This window comes from Cryptotermes secundus, unplaced genomic scaffold, assembly GCF_002891405.2.
Source record: "Cryptotermes secundus unplaced genomic scaffold, Csec_1.0 scaffold763, whole genome shotgun sequence".
Classification (NCBI taxonomy): Eukaryota; Metazoa; Arthropoda; class Insecta; order Blattodea; family Kalotermitidae; genus Cryptotermes; species Cryptotermes secundus.
This window is the reverse complement of record NW_019724754.1, coordinates 520,291-541,299: the sequence shown is the minus strand read 5'-3', so window position 1 is coordinate 541,299 and position 21,009 is coordinate 520,291. Positions and strand designations below refer to the sequence as shown.

The window sequence follows — 21,009 nt, the reverse complement described above, 5'->3', positions numbered from 1 at the left end:
AAATTGGGTCGTGACCCCCACCCCAGGTAAGCATGTACTTAAAAACAAATCGTGTTGACTTTCTGCCCCCCCACTCCCCCCTGCTTCATCCCTTGAGACCCTTGAGACTGTAGGCCACTTGCCAGCTTGCCAGTTTGTCTGCTTTTGCTGTCCGGAGAAGCCGTGTTCGTGACCAGTGGTTGCCAACAGGTACAGTATCACTTTATGGAGAGGTTATATTTTGTCTCGGTCTTCTGTAGGCGATCCACGAACCTGAGTCCGTTTTACTTGTTTGTGGTTTAAGTAGTGAAGCTGATGATAACTCAGACTCTTTAGCATCAAGTGTTATGAAGTCGCCGAGTAATAAACTGAAAATAATGTCAAATGAAGCGGTTGGGGCCTAAGTGAGGGGCACCGACCCCGTTGGTGCGTTGCATCAAGCCACGTTCCTGTTTAGGAACTGAAAACAACAGTTAAGGCTGAAACTCGAAACATATGTTGAATTCCTCAAGTATGCCCTATTGTGTTGAAACGGGCATCGCAAAAACTCACTGTTCACCCATTTTATTCCAGTATGCTCACGTCACGTGACTTGTTGAAACTGCGGATGGCTACGACAATATCCACTACCGAGGAAGATAAAACACGATCCATGTTGCTTCACGAACAAATTTCTTAACTTAGTTTTTACACACATCACAACACAATTTTAACGTAAAGGAAGGCTGCAGTGGCGAAACAAATTGGATTTTGTATACAGTGCAGTGGAAAATTACATTTTTAAACCATCCTTTATGGAAGTGATTGTAACTACGCCACTTCTAAGTAATATACTTCAAGAATGTTCTTATTATAAAAGTTCACCTCAAACATCTATTTCGACAATGGAAGATTAACAACTACGTATAGTGAACATCATAAATGTTTTAAGTCTATATAGTCTTATGAAAACATTTACGTATTGGTGGGTTCCTGATCGTAGTGGTATACCTCCGATGATGATTCATCCAGAATCGAAACATGTTAGGTAACTAAGTGCTGAAATGGTGAAGGCATTATATGTCACATTGGACTGAAATAAACTTAATTGTAACGTTTCTTTGGTTCATACAAATACATAGGGCCATGCGGCCCAATCATTTATTGGTCTGTTTGACATCGGTTTCTCAAATTAAATGTGTTAACGGCCTTGAAACTTTGGATAGTCCAAACAATGAATTAGAAATGATATGGAGGAAACTGCCGTGGCCTACTTTAAGGTATTATTCCAGAAATATCCAAGAGAAACTGAGAAATACTTATGAAAAATTTGTCACGATTTCGCAATCTCTGATTCATGGCCCCGTGATACATTAAATTGAATAATGAATGGACCTCACGCGAATTTACCTCACTGAGATGTAGAACTTTTTAAACGTTATGACAGCAGAACCCGAAGGTTCAACACGGATAATACCAAAGCCCGCCACTGGACACGCCCCTGAGCCAGTTCCATCCACTCACAACCTATTTCCCTAAGATCCATCTTACTAGTTAACTGACTCTCTGGCAGCAGAACCCGAAGGTTCAACACCGCTAATACAAAAGCCCGCCACTGGACACGCCCCTGAGCCAGTTCCATCCACCTCCCATCCTCACAACCCGTTTCCTCAAGCTCCAGTCCTATGTTACCCTCCCATTGCCTTCTCTTATGAACTAAAGTAAGGTAATGTATACAAAATAAAAAGTGCTTGTGTAAGGACTTGGCAAACTTCCATCCAAATGAGTGTGTAGACATGTACTGCTCCGCGTCCTTATGTATGACACAAATCCCAGCCCCATTCCGATAAATTTAATTTATTTCCCAACTGCTACAATTAACAATAACACTCGTATGGGCGACTTCTCCCTGCAGACTGGGGGGACACTGGAATCGCGTGTAACACCGCTGTGCGTGATTAATGTCGGCTTGTAGAGTAGTTGACCTGGAGCCTTAGCATTCTACAAAGTGGTGTGAAGTCTTAGTTTCAGCAGAGACTTGATGCTAGGTGGACAGCTTGAGAGGTGAGAGAAGTTCTGTTTCCTTGTGGTAACAGTGGCCAACGGTTCGTGTTAGGACTGGTACCAATAGTCAAACCCTATCTTCACTGAGCGGTTAGACTGGTTCATATTACGTTTGCTGCCTACGGAACGTGCAATCTTGCGAGTTCAGTAACGCCCTGGAAGTGCAACACCACTTCTGTACGTCACGGCAGCCGCCCCGAGATATCTCGTGTGTCCACTGCAATTACTGCTCTTTTTATCTGCAAGAAGTTGTTCCTGTGCTTAATTAAGCACAACGCTATTATGAGTTGTAAGGAAGTGGGGTGTAGCGTCATCTTTCTTAACCTCGGAACTAGATGGAGATCAGTCAGCTTCACGCCCTGGCCGCTTTACCCCCCGGGGAAAGAGAGACTGATAGGCATTGGATAGGCGGCTGGGTGGGCCCCAAAGCCGGTCTGGACGATGTGGAAGAAAGATATCTTACCATGCTAGGGGTCGAACATCGGCCCTCCATCCTGTAGCCCATCCTCAAGCCTACTGAGCTATCCCGGTTCTGTTTATTTCCGTGATGAATGATAGATGGCTTCGGCGGTGAGAAAAGGAAGATAAATGTTTGGAAAGAATTTACTTGAACAAAATTAATTCCGATCAGGAAGGTCATGCAGTGATGTTTCTAACGCATTAAATTTCTTAAGCAAAGTGTGTTCATATGTCTCCACTTGCAATTTCTAGAACAAAATGAACGTTTTATTATGAAATTTCGCCGAACACAGTGGTATACCGACAAAGCCTTTAATTTGTGTTTTGGAGGTGCCGGGTTCCAATGTCGGTCGGAACACCGGTTGTCCGGACTGAGGTTATTCGTATTCTTCTTCAGTTCCTCAACGTAAATTCCGAGATCGTACGGTCAGGTCAGGACCGCTTCCTTACTTATCCTTTCCACTTTTTTATTCTCCTATCTCCCTATCATTGTATGCTTTGTAGTAGAAATATTGACGAAGCTGCAAAAAAATTTCAAAAAGGGTTACCAAATTTTGCCGTACCAGCCACTTCATATTTTAATTTCCAACGGATTATAACACGATGGGAGAATGAAATTTTGAGCGGGGATATAATAATCACATTTTAGCCGAGTCCCGTAATAAGCCCTAGAAAAACATGCAACCTCTTTTAAAAATCATTACAATTTTCAGAACTTAAAATTACAAAATGACGAATGTATGAAATCTGGACAGGATTTAATTTTTGGTTTTGTGATGTGGTACCCATCGGAGCCAGACGGTTTCCAATCCAAGGGCATTTCTTCCACTTGTACTGTGTTTGTGTCTTGCAGTAATTTTAACAAATTTGGCTTCGATACCCACAGTTCTGCGGGCTTTTGAAGTTATGAAGAAGCAGATGATCAGAACAGAGGAGAAAGTGGTAGTGGAGGGGCGCGGGCTTCTGTTCGGCAACGGCTCGTTTCTTCCGGTTGTCAGGTAAGGACCATCGCAATTTTGCCACTAATTAGAGTAAAGTAAATAAAATTTCCAACCCCCTCTTTACCATTTTACCTAGGCTTTCATTGTAATTTATCTGTAATATAAATTTTATTCATCTTTGCTCTTCGTTCCGTCCGTGTCTCCGTTTCTGTTGTGATTACTAATTTACAGAAAGATGTATGCCAGCCGTTGTTTCATTTTTGCAACTATTTAGTGCAGTTATCATATAACACTATGGCAGTGAGTCCCAAATATTATAAAATGTTTCAATCCCCTACAGTTCCTTTCCTCCGATATTACTTCTTTGGTCTATTAATGCATACAGCGATCTATGCCTACCGCTGTCTCGTTATTTGGCAACTTGTAATTTATAAAGTTGCCATAGGCGTAAAAAGCATGACAGCAATGGGAACTTCTTTTATTGACCAGGGGGAACGTACGGCGAGTTTTCTAAACAGAACTTCTTTGAAGTGAGCTTACGCATTATGGGCAGTTCCGACTTGACAGAAGGACCGTCTGACTCTTCTGCCTGGGTGCGCGCTTGCAAAGCATCTCACTGCATATTAATCAAGTAAGGTCGTGGAGGCCCACAGGGTTGTGAGACCTCGATGCTCCCACGTTTTCTAGGCAATCGGCTCGCAGATGGCGATGAGGTTGTCAGCTTTACGCGACAGCCGGCCGCCATTTTCCCCCTAGGAAAATTCCTCGTACACATTCCTGTTAAAGGCTGTGTCATCCTCAGGGCCATTGTGCGGATGAAGGAGTAGGCCAATCGAAAAAAAATCCAATGACATCATGGGGAATCGAACCCGGGACCTTCCAGTTTCTAGTATAGTGTCTCAACCAACTACGCTACAGCGTGACCCTTTCTAATAATATTTCAGATGTTAAGTGGGCGTTACATTTTGTGTTACCGGCAGGTTTCCGTATCTGGGCTTTTCCGAGAACACGCGAGACTTGTTAGAAAATACAAGAGTTGTAAAGGGAGCAAAGATGAAAAAGTGCGTTACAGTCAGTATCACTACTACGTGCGGAAAGTCTTCGGAGCACATGTAAACAAAATGGTTATGACATGCGATAGCTTGTTCGCGTCTAATTGGCTTGTGCGCCGAGTAAGTAGCCTTCGTGGGTACCAACACCTCCTCTCCTCATTGGAACAGTATGTTACGGCAAAGCAAACCAGGCAGGCGAGCTGTGAACTGTGTACCTGTACCTATCTTCCTTGCTTACTTACTCATGGAGATGAGCCCTTCTGGAGGAGCCGCCAATTCTGCAGCTACTCAAGAATTTCCCAGCATTTTATGGAACCCGAAGGTTCATTATCGTGTCCACAAGAGCCCTCCACTGGTTCCTATCCTGAGCCAGATCTATCCAATCCATACCATCCCATCCTATCTCTCTAAGATCCATTCTAATATTGTCCACCCACCTACGCTTTGGTCTTCCCTGTGGTCTATTTCCTTCTGGCTTTTCCACCAGTATACCGTGTGCATTCCTCGTCTCCCCCATTCTTGCTACATGACCTGCCCACCTAATACTCCTTATCTTGATCATTCTAATTATACTTGGCCAAGATCATAAGTTATGAAGCTCCTCATTATGCAGTTTTCTCCAATCTCCTGTCACTTCAACTCTCTTCGGTTCAAATACTCTCCTCCCGTGTACCTATCTCTAGTTTATTTATATTCGTTTCCCAGACATTTCGAATCAAGTATGATAATGATATAGGAAGAGAACTGTAGTTCGGGAAGCACTTCGACTACCACAGTTTACAAAAATTGTTATTCCAACAAGTAACATAACTTTAAACCCCGCAGTCATTAACAATTCTCTTCGAGTAGCCGTGCTAATGCGGCAACTTCTCTGACTTTACTGTGAAGCGTGCAGTCGGCACTGCGGGCGCTTGATGTTAGACTCTCGTAACATCCTGCAGTTGCATGAGAGGAGCGCATCTGTGACTGTTGAATGGTACTGTAGGTAACTGGAATGTCCCGTATGTTCGTAGTCGTGCGATTTTGATTTATCTGCATCTTACAGCGGCACTGCCAGAACCTTCAAAATTCATAGCCTGCGTATTCGGAGAAACCGTGATGTCTGAGTGTCCCTCAAAAGTCGCGACAAGTAACAGTGGATAAATGGAAGGGTTATACGTGGAAAGTGTTGGTGGGGATGATAAAGTTGTCCCTGTGCTTAACTACGCCATGAAGGCGTATGGGGAAGTGATTGTGTCGATCCAAATATTTTTTACCTCGGCACTAGATGGAGGTCAGTGGTCTGCTTCACGCCCCGGCCGCTTTATCCTTTGGAAAATCACCCCTTATACTCATGTGATGGGAGTCTGGTTGGGACTCAGTGTCGGTCTGGACGACATGGAGAAAAGAAAAATCTTGACCCTACCGGGAATCGAACTTCTCCCTCTCGGTCGTCCATCCCGTAGCCAGTCTTTATACCGACTGCGCCATGCTGGATCCTAGCGTAAGGACGGGATACCTGCTGGATGACCGGGGTTACATTCCCGGCAGGGACAATTTTTTTCTCATCTTTGTTGAGTCCAGACCGGCTCTGAAGCCCACCCAACCTCCTATCCAGTGGGTACCTGGGCCAATTTCCCGAGGGGCAAAGCGACCGGGGCGTGAAGCAGACCGCTGACATCCATCTAGTGCTGAGGTCAGGTATTGTGGAGCTATAATTCCACACCCCCACACACCTTCATGACATAGTGATTAATTAATTAAGCTAGTAATGGGAACTGTTGAATTTTCACTGAGCATCCCTCGAAAGTGGTGTACTGCCGCGGGTACAGGGGAGAAAGTATGGAGGGACTCGTACCTGGGGTATGTCCGGAATGTCTCTCGAAGTTCGAAGAAAGTTGAAACTATCCGATGTCGGTCACTTAGCACCCTACCTGAGAGACAGCGTTGCGGGTGGAATACCCAGTGACGGCGCAAGTGTTGCGGACCAGTAGTGGGGTGACCACGCGCAACGCTGTGGACAGTGGTCAGTCAGTAGCATGGACGAGCAGACGGACATGCAGGTGGAGTTCGAGGTGACCCTCCCCATCACCGCGCTGAGACATACCTCCTGCCACTCCATGTGGAACCTGCAGTGGTGAGTGGTACTCGGTTCAGTCAAGTGTGGGGCCTTGCGCACTTCTGTGTCCAACTAAATACTTTGACAGTATTTCATTTTACTGTGAAGTCGAGGTTTTGATGGGGTGGACATGTACAGTGGATGAAGGAAACAGGAGTTGGGAACGGAAGCTTACTGAAAAAAAAATTAATCGAAATTAGAATACTTTGAATATGGAGGAGGTAAACGATAATATTAAAGTTGGTCTTAGTGTAATGGAATAATGAGTTACGAAAAAGGCTGAATTATACAGTTGAGGGATTATGTGGATACGGTGATGAATCTTCTGGTTCGGTTACCAGAGAGTCAGATCTACAGCGAGTTAGGTAACAACCATTAGAAAATTACCTTATTTCGTCAACCTAGCAGTCAAGTTGGTCATTTGGCTAGTTGCTAGTTAATTGTTAACTGAATAGAAATTTATGTAATTTGTTGGACTCCGAAGGGAGTCTGATCAGCTCCAAGATTTTAGATTCGACTCCATTAAAATATATTTTTTAAATGTTTAGTTTCTAATTCGTATCCGTCGGAATGCATATATCTGAAAGTATATTTGGGACCCCATATTGGCTGTTCACTTTGTCACGACTTGTCCAAAAGTATATCTGATTTATAACGTTTCCTAAAGATTTGTAACGCCGAATTTCTTCCAAATTCGTCCATTCTCTCGTCACACGCAGTCGCTCCAAGTGAACTTGTGAGCGTGTCATCACCAACCTTGTTTTCTCCTGAATGATTGAAATGCATAATGACTTTTATGATCGTGAAATGTTGTTCCCCCTTTGCCGAGGGATGGTCATCAATTTAGATAGAGTGTTCCGAAGAGAGTGATAAAGGAGAAACATAAATTTGAGAGACAGAAACTGCGTGGAGGATGGGAATATCTGCGCTACTACAGGTCTTCTTGTATCTCGTTGTGCGCATGTGCAATGGTAATTTAAACGAAAGCTGCTCTTTTATTTATAATGTCGTCAATACTGGAGTCGGCTGTAGGTATATATATATTTTTTTTTATTGCTAGTGGGGTGGGACGAAGTCCCTTGTACTGCGGCCACTTCTGGCCTATTGTACCAGCCCCAGATGATAGGTGAGGGTGATGGTCGAGCAAATGGTGGAGTGAAGATTGGCAAGGGAAACCGAAGTATTCGGAGAAAACCTGCCCCAGCGCCATTTTGTCCACCACAAATCCCAATTGACCAGACCCGGGATCTAACCCGGGCCGCCGCGGTGGGAAGCTAGCGACTAACCGCTTGAGCTATGGGGCGGGGCTGTAGTTATATACTTTTCCACCACTTTAGCAAAACTGTTTTATCTTTGCAAGATATTTAACAAAATTTCAAAAGTTAATGTTAATCCTACTCGGAGATATCATACATCTCCGCCAGAAACCCAACCGGTTACTGCTGTGTAGGGAAACAGTCGCTGTTTATTGTGAGAACCACACGGAACACACAGATACATTCTGTGGGCAGAATGCAGTATATATAAGAATTCAGTCCGTACCTCACAGAGAACATTACGTCTCCGCTACAAAGCCCAGCTGGTTAATGCTGTTTAGGGAAACAGTTGCTGTTTACTGTGAGAACCATACGGAAAACACAGATACATTCTGTGGGCAGAATGCAATATATATAAGAATTCAGCCCGTACCTCACAGGAAACACATTACGTCACTGATACAGAGCCCAACCGGTTACTGCTCTTTAGGGAACCAGCCACTGTCTATTGTGAGAACCATACGGAACACACAGATACACTCTGTGGGCAGAATGCAGTATATATAAGAATTCAGTCCGTACCTCACAGGGAACATTACGTCTCCGCTACAAAGCCCAGCTTGTTAATGCTGTTTAGGGAAACAGTTGCTGTTTACTGTGAGAACCATACGGAAAACACAGATACACTCTGTGGGCAGAATGCAATATATATAAAAATTCAGCCCGTACCTCACAGGAAACACATTACGTCACTGATACAGAGCCCAACCGGTTACTGCTCTTTAGGGAACCCGCCACTGTCTATTGTGAGAACCATACGGAACACACAGATACACTCTGTGGGCAGAATGCAGTATATATAAGAATTCAGTCCGTACCTCACAGGGAACATTACGTCTCCGCTACAAAGCCCAGCTTGTTAATGCTGTTTAGGGAAACAGTTGCTGTTTACTGTGAGAACCATACGGAAAACACAGATACACTCTGTGGGCAGAATGCAATATATATAAAAATTCAGCCCGTACCTCACAGGAAACACATTACGTCACTGATACAGAGCCCAACCGGTTACTGCTCTTTAGGGAACCCGCCACTGTCTATTGTGAGAACCATACGGAACACACAGATACACTCTGTGGGCAGAATGCAGTATATATAAGAATTCAGTCCGTACCTCACAGGGAACATTACGTCTCCGCTACAAAGCCCAGCTGGTTAATGCTGTTTAGGGAAACAGCCGCTGTTTACTGTGAGAACCGTACGGAACACACAGATGCACTCTGTGGGCAGAGCACGGTGTTTTAGGATGTTAAAGCAGGTGGTTCATACAGTGGCCACTGGGCTTTAAACGGTTAAGTAATAATTTCTTTGTAGAAATTAATATAACAATAATAGTGATACATTTGTGGGGGTGAAGTGTGTGTTATATGAAAGCAGGCTTTGAGATTTCTGCCCGGAATTCCATATTCTTTGTTGCTCTTCCGAGAACCCCCGCCTCCCAGATGCGACCGTTGTGTTCCCGCTACTCAGCTGTAGTTCCCATCCAACACACTACGTACAGAACAGATCAGAACCTCACGGCCACCTGTCCTGGCGGCATTTGGCTGTGCACTGCGAAATTAGTTCGAGTTTGTTTTCATTGTTTCTGCTGCTGTTCAGAGTCTGAAAACAAACACAAAAGAGGCACTTAGTAACATAGAACTTATGTCGGACACTTCAGGCGTCTTATGGTAAGATCTGAGGAACCAGTTCCTGACATATTCGTGATAACTGTAAAGATCTCTCTCTCTCTCTCAACAGGCGCTGTAGTTGCCCTTATGCAGGACTGGATAAGTCGACCCAATGGGAACAAAGCAATAACAATAGCCCAGTCTCCTGGAAGTCCGGATTTAAAACAAAAAGACATTTCTTGCGAGGGGTCAATAAACATTTCCTGTATTGCATATTTAACTAACGAACGTTGTCTTTGTTTTCAGATTCTTGTGAAAGTTTAGAACGAAAGCCAATAGTTCGGGTGTCTTGGAACACACCGACCATCAACCGGGCTCATATTTCTTGTTATGGAATGTCCCCTTGTTGGATTCTGCGCAGTGCCGCTTGTCCTTCGGCATATTGACGCTTCGGCTTTACGAGACTTAACGCGTTCAAGACGAGTGAGGCGATAAATATTTCACGTTCTAATGCCATTCAGAGGAGCCAGGATAGCTCAGTCGGTATAGCGACTGGCAAAGGGCTGGACGACCGAAGAGGTCGGAGTTCGAGTACCGGTAGGGTCAAGAACTTCCTCCACGTCATCCAAACCGGCTGTGGGGCCCACTCAACCACAAATCCAATGGGTACCGGGGGCTCTTTACACGGGGGTAAAGCGGCAGGGGCGTGAAGCTGACAACTCACCTCAAACTAGTGCCGAGGTCAAGAAAATGTGGACCTGTACATCCACTCCCCCAAGTTCCACCATTCATCTTAACGCAGGAAACAGATAATACCAAGTCCGTACACTTCTGTTGCTGTGAGCACTCGGTCCGGCTGCTTGATAAGTTCAGAAGGCTTAGTCACTCGGAACTTGGTAGCCTGAAGCTCGTCTAAGATTCGGTCCCTTTGTGGCCCAAGTAGGTTGGTCGAGCGATAGCGCCATATATTCGTGTTCGGTATGTGCTCGGTTCGAATCTCGGCTGAGACACTGGCTGTCTTGACTGAGGATCTCAGCCCCTCTGGCCAAGTACCGGAACACTACCTTGATTACGGCAGGACCGCCTCCTTCCAAATCCTTTCACAATTCACATGGCGATCATGCTATCATGAGCTGTCCCTGTGCCTAACTAAGCAGTGCGCCATGAAGGCGTATCGGGGAGTGGTTGTACAGATCCACATTTTCTTGACCACGGCACTACTTGGAGGTGAGTGGTGAGATTCACGCCCCGGCCACTTTACTCCCGCAGAGAGACCCCCGGTACCCATGGGATAGGGGGCTGGGGGGCCTAGAGCCGGTCTTGACGACGTGGAGAAGAAAAAATTATTGACCCTACCGGGACTCGAACTCTGACCCCCCGGTCGTGCAACGCAATAAACTGTTCAGATGTAAAAAATGAGGTTCTCAAAGTGGCGACTGTATTGAGTACTTCCTTCTGGGATGTGATGCAGTGTAATCTTGTAGAACGTTCTCTCTCCATGTTCACGGTAGAAGAGGGCCGTTGAAACATACGTAGCGATCTACCAGACTATACGGCATAACATCCAGCAGGAACAGTTACGAGATTATGATGGACTCCAGTGTCATGAGGGTAGTATGAAATGTTATCAAAATCAATGCAGATGTTTGTCGACTTGAAACACGCAAAGTGACGGACAGGTAGACATGTCTTCTCATGTATAAGTTTCTTTAGTGTACTTTGTACAGAAAATATATAAAATTAAATACGTAAATTTGTTCCTGTACTTGACTATGCCATTAAGATATATGAGGGAGTGGAGGTATAGCACCATTATTCTAAACCTGGGCACTAGCTTGAGGTGAGTGGTCAGCTTCACGTCCCGGGCATTTTAGCCCATAGCAAATAAGAGTTCGGTACCCATTGGACGGGAGGCTGGGTGGGCCCCAGAGCCGGTGTGGTCTCTGTGGAGAAGAGAAAAATCTTGTTCCTGCCGGGAGTCGAATCTCGGCCTTCCAGTCCGTATTCTGTCGCTGTACCGACTTCCGCAAAATCACATAACAGACAAAAATGTCTCTGTCCATCATCGACCCTAAACGAATATTCCATTTAATAGAGAAGGAGTGAGCGGTGTCGTGTACAAACATCGTGGGCACCGTGTAATCGAGGCCTGTATCTCACGTGCAACATTAGATATACAGTTTTCCTTCGATGGGTCTACCTTGGCTCGAGATATCGATTCACTCTCGAGTTCAACGACATTTAGAGTCACGCCATAGGGCCCCTGGTGCGAGCAACCCCTGACAAGAGAACACGCCGGGGCTTTGAAGCTCTCTACAGCAGTCTTTACCCTTTGTAGCTTGTAGAAGAGAGAGAGAGAGGGGGGGCGTGGAGGAGAGAGTAGTGAAAGACGCAACACTGTAATAGAGAAGATTTTTTTAAGTAGGATTTCAGGTTCCCACCGCGGTAGTTGGCGAAAAGTTACATCTTCTAGGATATGTAACGCCATTTAGTCCGTTGAACCGACGTTTCGGACGAATGTATCGCCTCTATCTTTATGGTCGAATAAGCTGACTTGAAAACTGGTGGCATCTTGCTTGGCTTATTCGACCCTGAAGCTGGGGGCGATATGTTCCTCAGAAACGTTGGTTGGTTTTCAACGGAATACACGGCGTTATATTCCAGAAGACGGTGCTCTTAAAGAAAGTTTCCTGCTCTGAAGGTTCCCAGGCAGTACACACTCCTCCCTCTGGGAAAGGTAGGATGGAGAGAATGTAAAGCGTTGGGAAGTGAAGAGGGTGAAGTGTTGTAAAATGATCTTTGCTATGAGTAAAAGAAGAAACTAAGTATGGTCTTTACGGCATAGGATCACAAATTTTTAATCAGAACAATATTTATAGTTTCAGTTTGTACCTACCAAGTGTGACGTACCCTCAAAGATGTTGTAGTCACACAATAGACAAATGATGACAAATACCTGAATTACGAAACCAGGAAATTAATCGGCGTGCAGTTACTTGTGATAGAGGTGCATTAGGCGTTCTGCTTCCAACGTCCCAAATGAGCCTGTCATTTCCAATATTTCTATCTTTAAACTTCACGTAAGAAGTATTGAAAAGGAAAGTGCTGTATCGATCAATCGATTGCTGACATAACTCGCCATGCTTGGAAAGTTGTCCAGCATTGCTCAGGGGTTGATACCCCCGGAACAAAGCGGTCACATAGCGGAAGAGTTGGCAAGGCGACATTTAAAACAATTCAGTCATTGAAACCTAACAATTCCTCTGGCAGAGCAACCGTTATTTAGATTATACAGGATGTTCCGTTTAGAAACATGTCTTTAGACACAGCTCTTTCAGAATACCGAATAATCCATATTTAAATCTCACAGAGTTTAGAGCGCATGTTTCTTTCGGCGAGCTCTTCTTATTAGAGAGTAACAGGCATTCAGTTTATACAGAGTAACGTGTTTAGAGAGCGAGTCTTTTTCAGTACTTTTATTAAGATATAATAGATATTTGAATTACATAGGAGTAAGATATAACTTTCTCTGTACCAAATTTCTTCCATATCAGGAGAACAATTTTGTAAATACAATATGGGAGCCGATAGATGTATTCAATTTATTGGCTTTGTTTAAAAAACGCTTATGAATCCATGGAATAGTACGACAGTAATTGTTAACAGCATAATTCTTCGAAGTCACTCAGAATATACAGCGAACGACCTGAACAGCATTAATAGCTTCCTATTTTTAATGTAAAAGTAACACGTTTCCTGTGCGTTTGGAACTGAAACTCGAAGTCTTATTTAGATGAATTTCAGGCTTCAGAAGGTCTGCACTACCCAGAATTGCAAATTCAGACGTTTGGTTCCTACTTAGTAACATCTCATATATGACCCCCGATAGCACGGCCTTCATACCTAGGCTCATAACAATCGATTTACTGCAACTAAAAATATTAAGAGCCGATAAAGCTGACTGCGCAGTGTAAGGTGTGCCAAGGCCTATGTTTACTTAAGGTCTCTTGCGTTGTGTCATTCCTTCGTTACTAAGGTCCTTTACAAATGCAACCACCATGATGGTGTAGCCACAACAAACAAAATGTTCATGTAACTTAACTATAACATGGCCAAGATAGCACCGTGTGCTGATGTCCTGTGTACACATAATGTGCCCACGAAGGGCTGTGTTTGTCGGTTTGTCGTTTCCATCGAAACTGAATGCACAACTCTTTTCCTTTACTTGACATTATGACCTCACTCCAAAAAAGGTAAACTAATTAAGCACTACTCCATGAAGACGCATGGGGGAGTGAATGTATAGATCCACGTTTTCTTGGCCTCGGCACTAGCTGCAGGTGAGTGGTCAACGTCATGCCCTGGCAGGTTTACTTCCCCCCGTCCGGGGGAAAGATGCCCCAGGTACCCATTGGATAGGAGGCTGGGTGGGCACCAGAGCCGATCTGGACGACGTGAATAGGAGAAATATCCATTCCAGGACTCGAACTCCAACACGTCGGCCGTCCAAACAGCCAGTCGCTGTACAGACTGAGCTTCCTCGGCTGGAAGGTACCTCTAGACCAGAGGTTCTCAGTGTTTGTGAGACCACGGCCCGGTAAACTCTGTTTTCTATAAGACGAGGGCCCGGTACGGGGCCGCGGCCCGACTGTTGAGAAACACTGCTCTGGACTATTAGTGTTTTGTTTAATCTGTGAGACTTTCCTTCCAGAACTTTTCGGAGTTCAAGGAATGAATATTCAGTGAAATTATTTCAGTGTCCTTCCTGAGCTACAACGTGCAGGAGCGGATTAATAGAAGGGTTACCTATAGAAATCGTGATAGAGATGGGAATTTTAGAAAAATCCTTTTGGATTTTTAACGGGAATGTTACTATTGTCTGAAGATAAGAGAAGCTGCCCTCCATTCTTTCGAAACGGAAGCGGAAGAAGTCTTCAAAACAAATCGATTTCTCGCCGCAGTGTCAACTACCCCGGCGAGTGCTTCCCGGACTTGCCACCTCGAGCTCACGTGCCGGTCCGCCTTGCCATTGACCGGAACAATTTGGCAGACCGGCTCCGGTCCGTCGGTACCACGTGAGAAACGAATTCTACAATCGCCGAAATAAAAAACTAAAGATAAAGCGGTATCACAATCTCTTAATAATGCGTTCTACCAGTAGGTTCATTGCCATCGTCACAAGAGTTAGTCACAGGACCTCGCCTTAGCGAGATTAATCTAGTCGACATTGCCTTTGGAAGGGCCACTAAATCTTCCTGCCGAGTTATTCCCTATGGGATTTCTGTCTCCCCATTCGTGCTACATTCCACCCATCCTATTCCTTTTGCATCCTAATGATATTTGGCGAAGAACTCAGACTCTGAAGCTCCTTATCTTGACTTTTTCTCCGGTCTTTATTCTTTCTCTTACACCGATGTGGAGAGGATGGACAAAGTTGGTATCTACCCACCCCGTCCGAGAAATTTTTAAAAAAATCTAAATTTAAAACAAACACGGAAATATACCAAAGGTTATTGAACGCCTGTGTCCCAGTGTTTCTTTTTATGGCTCTTCCAGCCCATTCAGGGCCCTTGCCTCTTTTTCAGTTCTGTAATCATTTTTCACAGACGGTAGGACTCCTTACACGAGTGATCAGCCCGTCGCAAGGCCTCTACATAAACACAAGACAACACAAACACATATTAAACGCATACACATACCAAACATCCATGCCTTAAGTGGTATTCGAACCCATGAACCCAGCGTTCGAGCGAGCGAAGACAGTTCATGCCTCAGACCACGTGGCTACTGTAATCGCCGTGTTCCAATGTAGGGACCCACAGTTTCAGGGCTGTCTGCTCAAGTATTCATAACGACCTATATACAAATATGTAAGCAAATTTTCTGTGCCCCCCCCCTCATGCGAAAGGAATCCCGGCTTTCATTTCCTTCTTTCGAGTCAAATGTTGCTCTCCATGTTCAAACACACTCAGTACGTGCTTTCCCTTAGCCAAGTTTCACACAAACACGAAACGACAGGTAAAATTACATTTTAACCTTTCCGTGTTTAGATAGTAGACGGTAACGCAAATTGTCCTGAACCCTTCAGGTCGTTCTGAAGATAGAGGTCCTGTGGGATTTGTGAGGGAATGTAACCCTCTGCTTGCACGTTATCCAGCCTGGAGAATCACATTTAAGAGAAGAAGTGAATTAAAGAACTGCATTAAAGAACACCTTTAAAATAAACATACAGCTTGAGTGTTTAATACTCATAATCTTCTTAAGACGAGTCCACATTACTCGTGCTCGTGCACGAGCACGAGTAATGTGGACGAGCCTTTAGAATAGAAAATTGTTTACTATTCGGTACAACCTTCCCATATATAAGTGACGAGTTGATTGTACACATTACCATCGTAAAATGTACGGATTTAGATACAAAATTACCAGTAGAAGTAGCTCTTTAATAAATAAAAAAAACATTTTTCGAATTTTGTCCGCATAATATTTCTTTCACAACTGAATTATCTGAGGGGTTAGATTGTACTAGGTTACGTTACTTTAGTTTAATTTAATTTAAATTAATTGGAGGTAAATTATTTGTGTTGTCTGATAGTCATGAGTAAAATACATAGTTCCTGCAATAAATTTAGGACAGTATGAACTTCAAGAATGCGAAGCCAGATGTAAAACGGCAAATAGAAGATTTTAATATTCTATACTTCGAAACGGGCGTCTTTCCAAAATCGTCATCTATTTCCATAAGCCATTACGTTCAATATACATAACAGACGATCAAAAGTGGCAGTGCAATTGTGCCTTCGAGTAAATAATAACAGTTCTAACTTCGCGCCCTGTGGTTCGCATTTGTTACCGATTGGTGACGTCACGATCACCAAGGCGCCAGCAGATAACAGTCAATAGTTGCTAGGTACACCGCAGTCTTTTGCAGCGACTGTAGTGACATGTATGTTGAGGTTAGTCGAAGAGTAACTAACTGAAAAGGCCATGGCGTTCTTTAGTTCCATGATGCGGGAATTCGTGGAGGACCCCTTCTTTCAGTAAGTAGCGCAAGGCTCTGGTTGTGCAATTTAATTAGTTTCTTGTTGGAGTCGAAAATTAGTAATCGATATTCTTTGTGATATTTGATGTGTCAGAAACCAGTGGTAGAGTTCTGGGCTGCAACTGCGCTACGGTAGTGTGAAACGTATTTATGTAAGGACATTGACTAACGGCTGGAGACATTAACGGAGCTTATTTTTAGATGTAAATTGGAAGAGGAGAGGTTATGTGAAGACAGCGTGAGTGGCTCTCGTGCTGAAGATCCGTGATCGCAGTCCAAAGAAGCAGGTGTCCTGAGACATATGTGCGTCTGCCGACAATTCAAAAGATGCCATGAATTTTTTACGCGTTCTGAAAAAAATCATAAAATATCTCTAGTAAGAAACGCCATTTTTGTCTTGGCATGTAAAAAAACCCTCGAGAACGACTGAGTGAATTTTCATGAAAATTTTTATATTAGGGAGCTTCGCAAAAATTTTTGTCGTAACAGTGAAATTGTTATTAAAATCGGACACTTTACACGAACAACTGTACATCCGTTTCTACATGTATCTTGTGCGTAACTTGGTAAATTATTGTCGGAGTGAGAAATATCACGAAAACTCGTTCCAAGGAAAAATAAAACACTTTTTATGACAATACAGATTAACGGTCTCTTAATTAGGCAAAACTGAACCAACGTGTCCGAATTGTAACACGATGCATATATTTTCTAACTTGTTTGCAGTAGCACTCTTCTGTTAACAAACACAAGAATAATTGAACTAAAATATTCTGCATTTTTATAACATTTTTATAACAAGTCTTCATCTAAGCACTGATAGGCTGAATCCAATCCACAGCCCTACGGCCTGTTTCTTCAAGATCCATCTGGATTTCCAAATGGCCTCTTCCATTCGCTTTTTCGATAAACATCTTTTATGCATTTATGATATCTCATATGCCGCTTCATGCCCCGTATCGAGCAGGTTGGCGTAGCGTCAACGCTTCTTTTCTTTCCTTCTTTCTGTTAGGCTGATAGGTTATTTCTTGAAGAAATGGAGTCGGACTAGGCTTCTTGGGTTACAAGTTCGTGTCCTTTTCATTGCCGAAGTCGTCAACATTTCATAAGTCCTGCTTTGTCCCTTGTTACTTTGAGAAGTTGTGTTGATATATCAAGTGGGTTGCTAACCCCACTCTTCATGACCGTTGCCTATCGTTAGCCGCATTTCAGGGGTTCCTTCTAGGCCTTCTTGTCTACGGGAGCTGTCCCGGGTCATAGGTACCCACCATACCTTGCACTAGACTCGTAATTTGGAGGTTCCCAGCTCGAATCTCGGCCGGAATATGCACCCTGACTGAGAATTTTTGTGGTCTTCTTCAGTACGCCCAGGCTGAAGGATTGAGAGTACTTGTATTACTCTACCATTGCTTTCCTCCGAAATCTTTCCAGTTCAGGTTTCATCTGTCATCCTACGTCACGTGAGCTGGATTCTGATAGCAGGGGATAATCTCACGTGTCCCTTCTGTCTCGTCTTTCTTGCTCTGATGGCCCCAAATATAATTTGATGGAGAACAGAAGCCACGAAGCTGTGCATACAGGGGAGTTGGGTCGTGCCGTTTACTTAGATGGTTACTTTAGTTTCTATACAAATACAGTATACTATACTGAAAAATGTTGTTAGTGTACAGATATGCTATATAGAGAAATGTTGTTAGTTCGTGTACAAATATGCTATACTGAAAAATGTTGTTAGTGTACAGATATGCTCTATTGAGAAATGTTGTTAGTTCGTGTACAGATATGCTATACTGAAATATGTTGTTAGTGTACAAATATGCTATATTTAGAAATGTTGTTAGTTCGTGTGCGATATACTATATTGAGAAATTTTGTTAGTGTAGAAATATGCTATATTGAGAAATGTTTTAGTGTACAAATACGATATATTGAGAAATGTTGTTAGTGTACAGATATGCTATATAGAGAAATGTTGTTAGTGTACAAATACGCTGTATTGAGAAAGTGATTTCTCTGTGGGAGTGTTGTACTTTGGAACAGGTAACGTGATCTGTTGCAGTAGAAGATTGTCTTACGCATGGCACAGATTTCGCTACCATAGCTGCCTGGTTTGCGCCTGTCTTGTCCATGTAGACCGACCCGCCCACAATGTTGGAGAAGTTGCCTAACGAGCGCGGCGTCTTTTAACGAGAAGAAACAGACACTAAACACAGCTCTTATTACCGAAATTTCTCATGCTATTTTGAGAAGCATGTAGTCCTCAGCCAGCCAAGAAGTTACCAGTTTTTGTTTTGTTTTAGTCAGAAGGTTCATTGTCATATTCACAAGATCCAATCACCGTCCTTACCCTCAACCAAATTAATCCAATACACATCGACGAAAAGGTAAGTCTCAAATCTGAAACAGTAAAATATAGTCGCGAGTTCCAAGGGACTCGGACCCGAGAAAGACTGCGCTGGCAAGGACCAGCAGCATGTATAAATAACAGACCCGTCCTCTCGTCAGAGAGGATGCCCCCACAGAAAACAAGACCGTAACTGTCAAAACAGTAATAAATATCTGGTCATGTACCCCAAATGGAGCTCGACACCAAGACTTACTGACCGACTGACCGACTGACCGACTGACCGACCGACCGACCGACCGACCGTCAGTCGCAATATGACTTTGATTTTTTGAGTTGGGACTCAGTTATATACGTGAGTCTGTGAAGAAAGGACTTCAGCTGGAGGCAGAAGAATAACCATTGTTGGAGCCGTTAGCAGGAAACGTCTAGTAACAGACTGATAACACTAGATTGTGTGCTCTAGTGAACTATAAGTTGTGGAAATCAGCGAGTGTTATAGTTATTTACGACCTCTAAGTGATCAATAAATCCAGTTATCCAAAACACCGTCTATAGTCACACGCTTACTACGTAACAGTATCTTAAAGAAATGCGGCAGGATGGTACGGATTGGATTATTTTGGCTCAGGATAGGGACCAGTGGCGGGTTCTTGTGAACAAGGTGATGAACCTTCAGGGTTCCACGAAGGGCGGATAATTGTTTGACTAGCTGAACATATGTTTGCTTCATGCAATTAAGGAATTCTTGTTTTCGTCATTGAAGACGGTTGAAGCATTTGAATGAACGTAGCTTTGTATGTTCCAGCCCCTCGACGTCCCACACTGGGTTCCAGCAGGTTGCTCGCATGATGGACTCGCTTATTCTGGACTCCCTCTCACCCTTTACCTTCACCAAGATCACGACGACACACAGGCCGGCGCGTGACACTGGGTCCAAGCGGGCCACGGGTACCCAGCATGCCAAAGAGAGGACGGGCCCTGTCAGGGCGCAGCACGCACCGGAACAAGGTACTGGTCTCAGCGCATGCGCCATATCGCTGACCGCAAGTCTCTCTGAAGGGTGAGGTTCATGTAAAGTGCAGAAAACTAGTCACTACCAAATTCTGCAGTAATTTTGAAATGTCGTTATTTTATTACGTACTGATCTGTTGAGCTCTTTAACGCACTATGTTATTGGTATATACCACCTGTCTGTTGACATAGTGTACTTGTGTATTATTCCCAGAATAACAGCAGTTACCTCTCTGAACAGCATTAACCGGTTGCTGTGTGCAATGGAGACGCAATGTGTGATGTGCGAAGTGAACCCAAGGAGCCGGACTGCAGGCGAAATGGCCGGGGTTCAATTCTTAGCATAGATAAGATATTTATCTTCTCCACGGCATCCAAACCGGGTTCTGGGCCCACGCAGCCTTCTGTCCAATGAATCGTGGGCTCTTTTTCCGGGAGTAAAGCGGTCGATGTCTGAAGCCGACCACTCACCTCGCATCTAGTGCCGAGGTGAATTCTGTAGCTATACCTCCATTCCCCAATACGACTTCATGGCTTGGTGTGTAATTAATTAAATCAGAGGGCCACCATTAACTTTTTTACATTATGAACTGCTGAAGTACGTAATGACTGCCTAGAAAATGTGGGAACCTTGACGTCTCACACCCCTATGGATCTCCACGGCCTGTTACAGGGGTAGCTTAAATTAAATCTTTATATAAATATAATAAATTTCCGTCTGGCAATACCAAATTTGATATAAATACGTGTAGTATTTTCATAGATGAAATATGAGAACCGACAGAGGTACGTACATTTTATGCGCTTCTGCTCAGAACGGAGAGGATGCGCTGTTCTGGGGGAGTCTGTTGGAGCGGATCGCGTGTCAGAGACGAGTTATGAATCTTGTAACAGCTGGCTGCATGTAGTGTCTCGAAAGCCGGCAGTACGACCCTAATGCCCTTGCAGCTACATTTTAAAGATTCATACCCATAAATTTTGTATTCATCTTTGTTGTCCGACTTCACGAGGACGGCCTCGTGCCACAGAAGTCAAGATTCACGAAATTACAACTTATACGAACGTGATTCATTTTCAGTTGCACAGGCTATATATATATATATATATATAT

The 21,009-nt window shown here is 43.9% G+C and overlaps 1 protein-coding gene across 1 annotated transcript in view; it reads left to right on the top strand.

Annotated features, from left to right (window-relative positions):
- Positions 1 to 105: 105 nt before the first annotated feature.
- The window catches only part of LOC111862947 (katanin p60 ATPase-containing subunit A1), a 31,323-nt gene continuing 10,419 nt past the window's right edge, over positions 106 to 21,009 (top strand). The window contains exons 1-3 of the mRNA XM_023848830.2: positions 106 to 189; positions 3,368 to 3,479; positions 19,693 to 19,895. Coding sequence (XP_023704598.1) covers positions 3,388 to 3,479; positions 19,693 to 19,895 — 295 coding nt within the window. The 5' untranslated portion in view covers positions 106 to 189; positions 3,368 to 3,387. The remainder of the gene's footprint in view (positions 190 to 3,367; positions 3,480 to 19,692; positions 19,896 to 21,009) is intronic.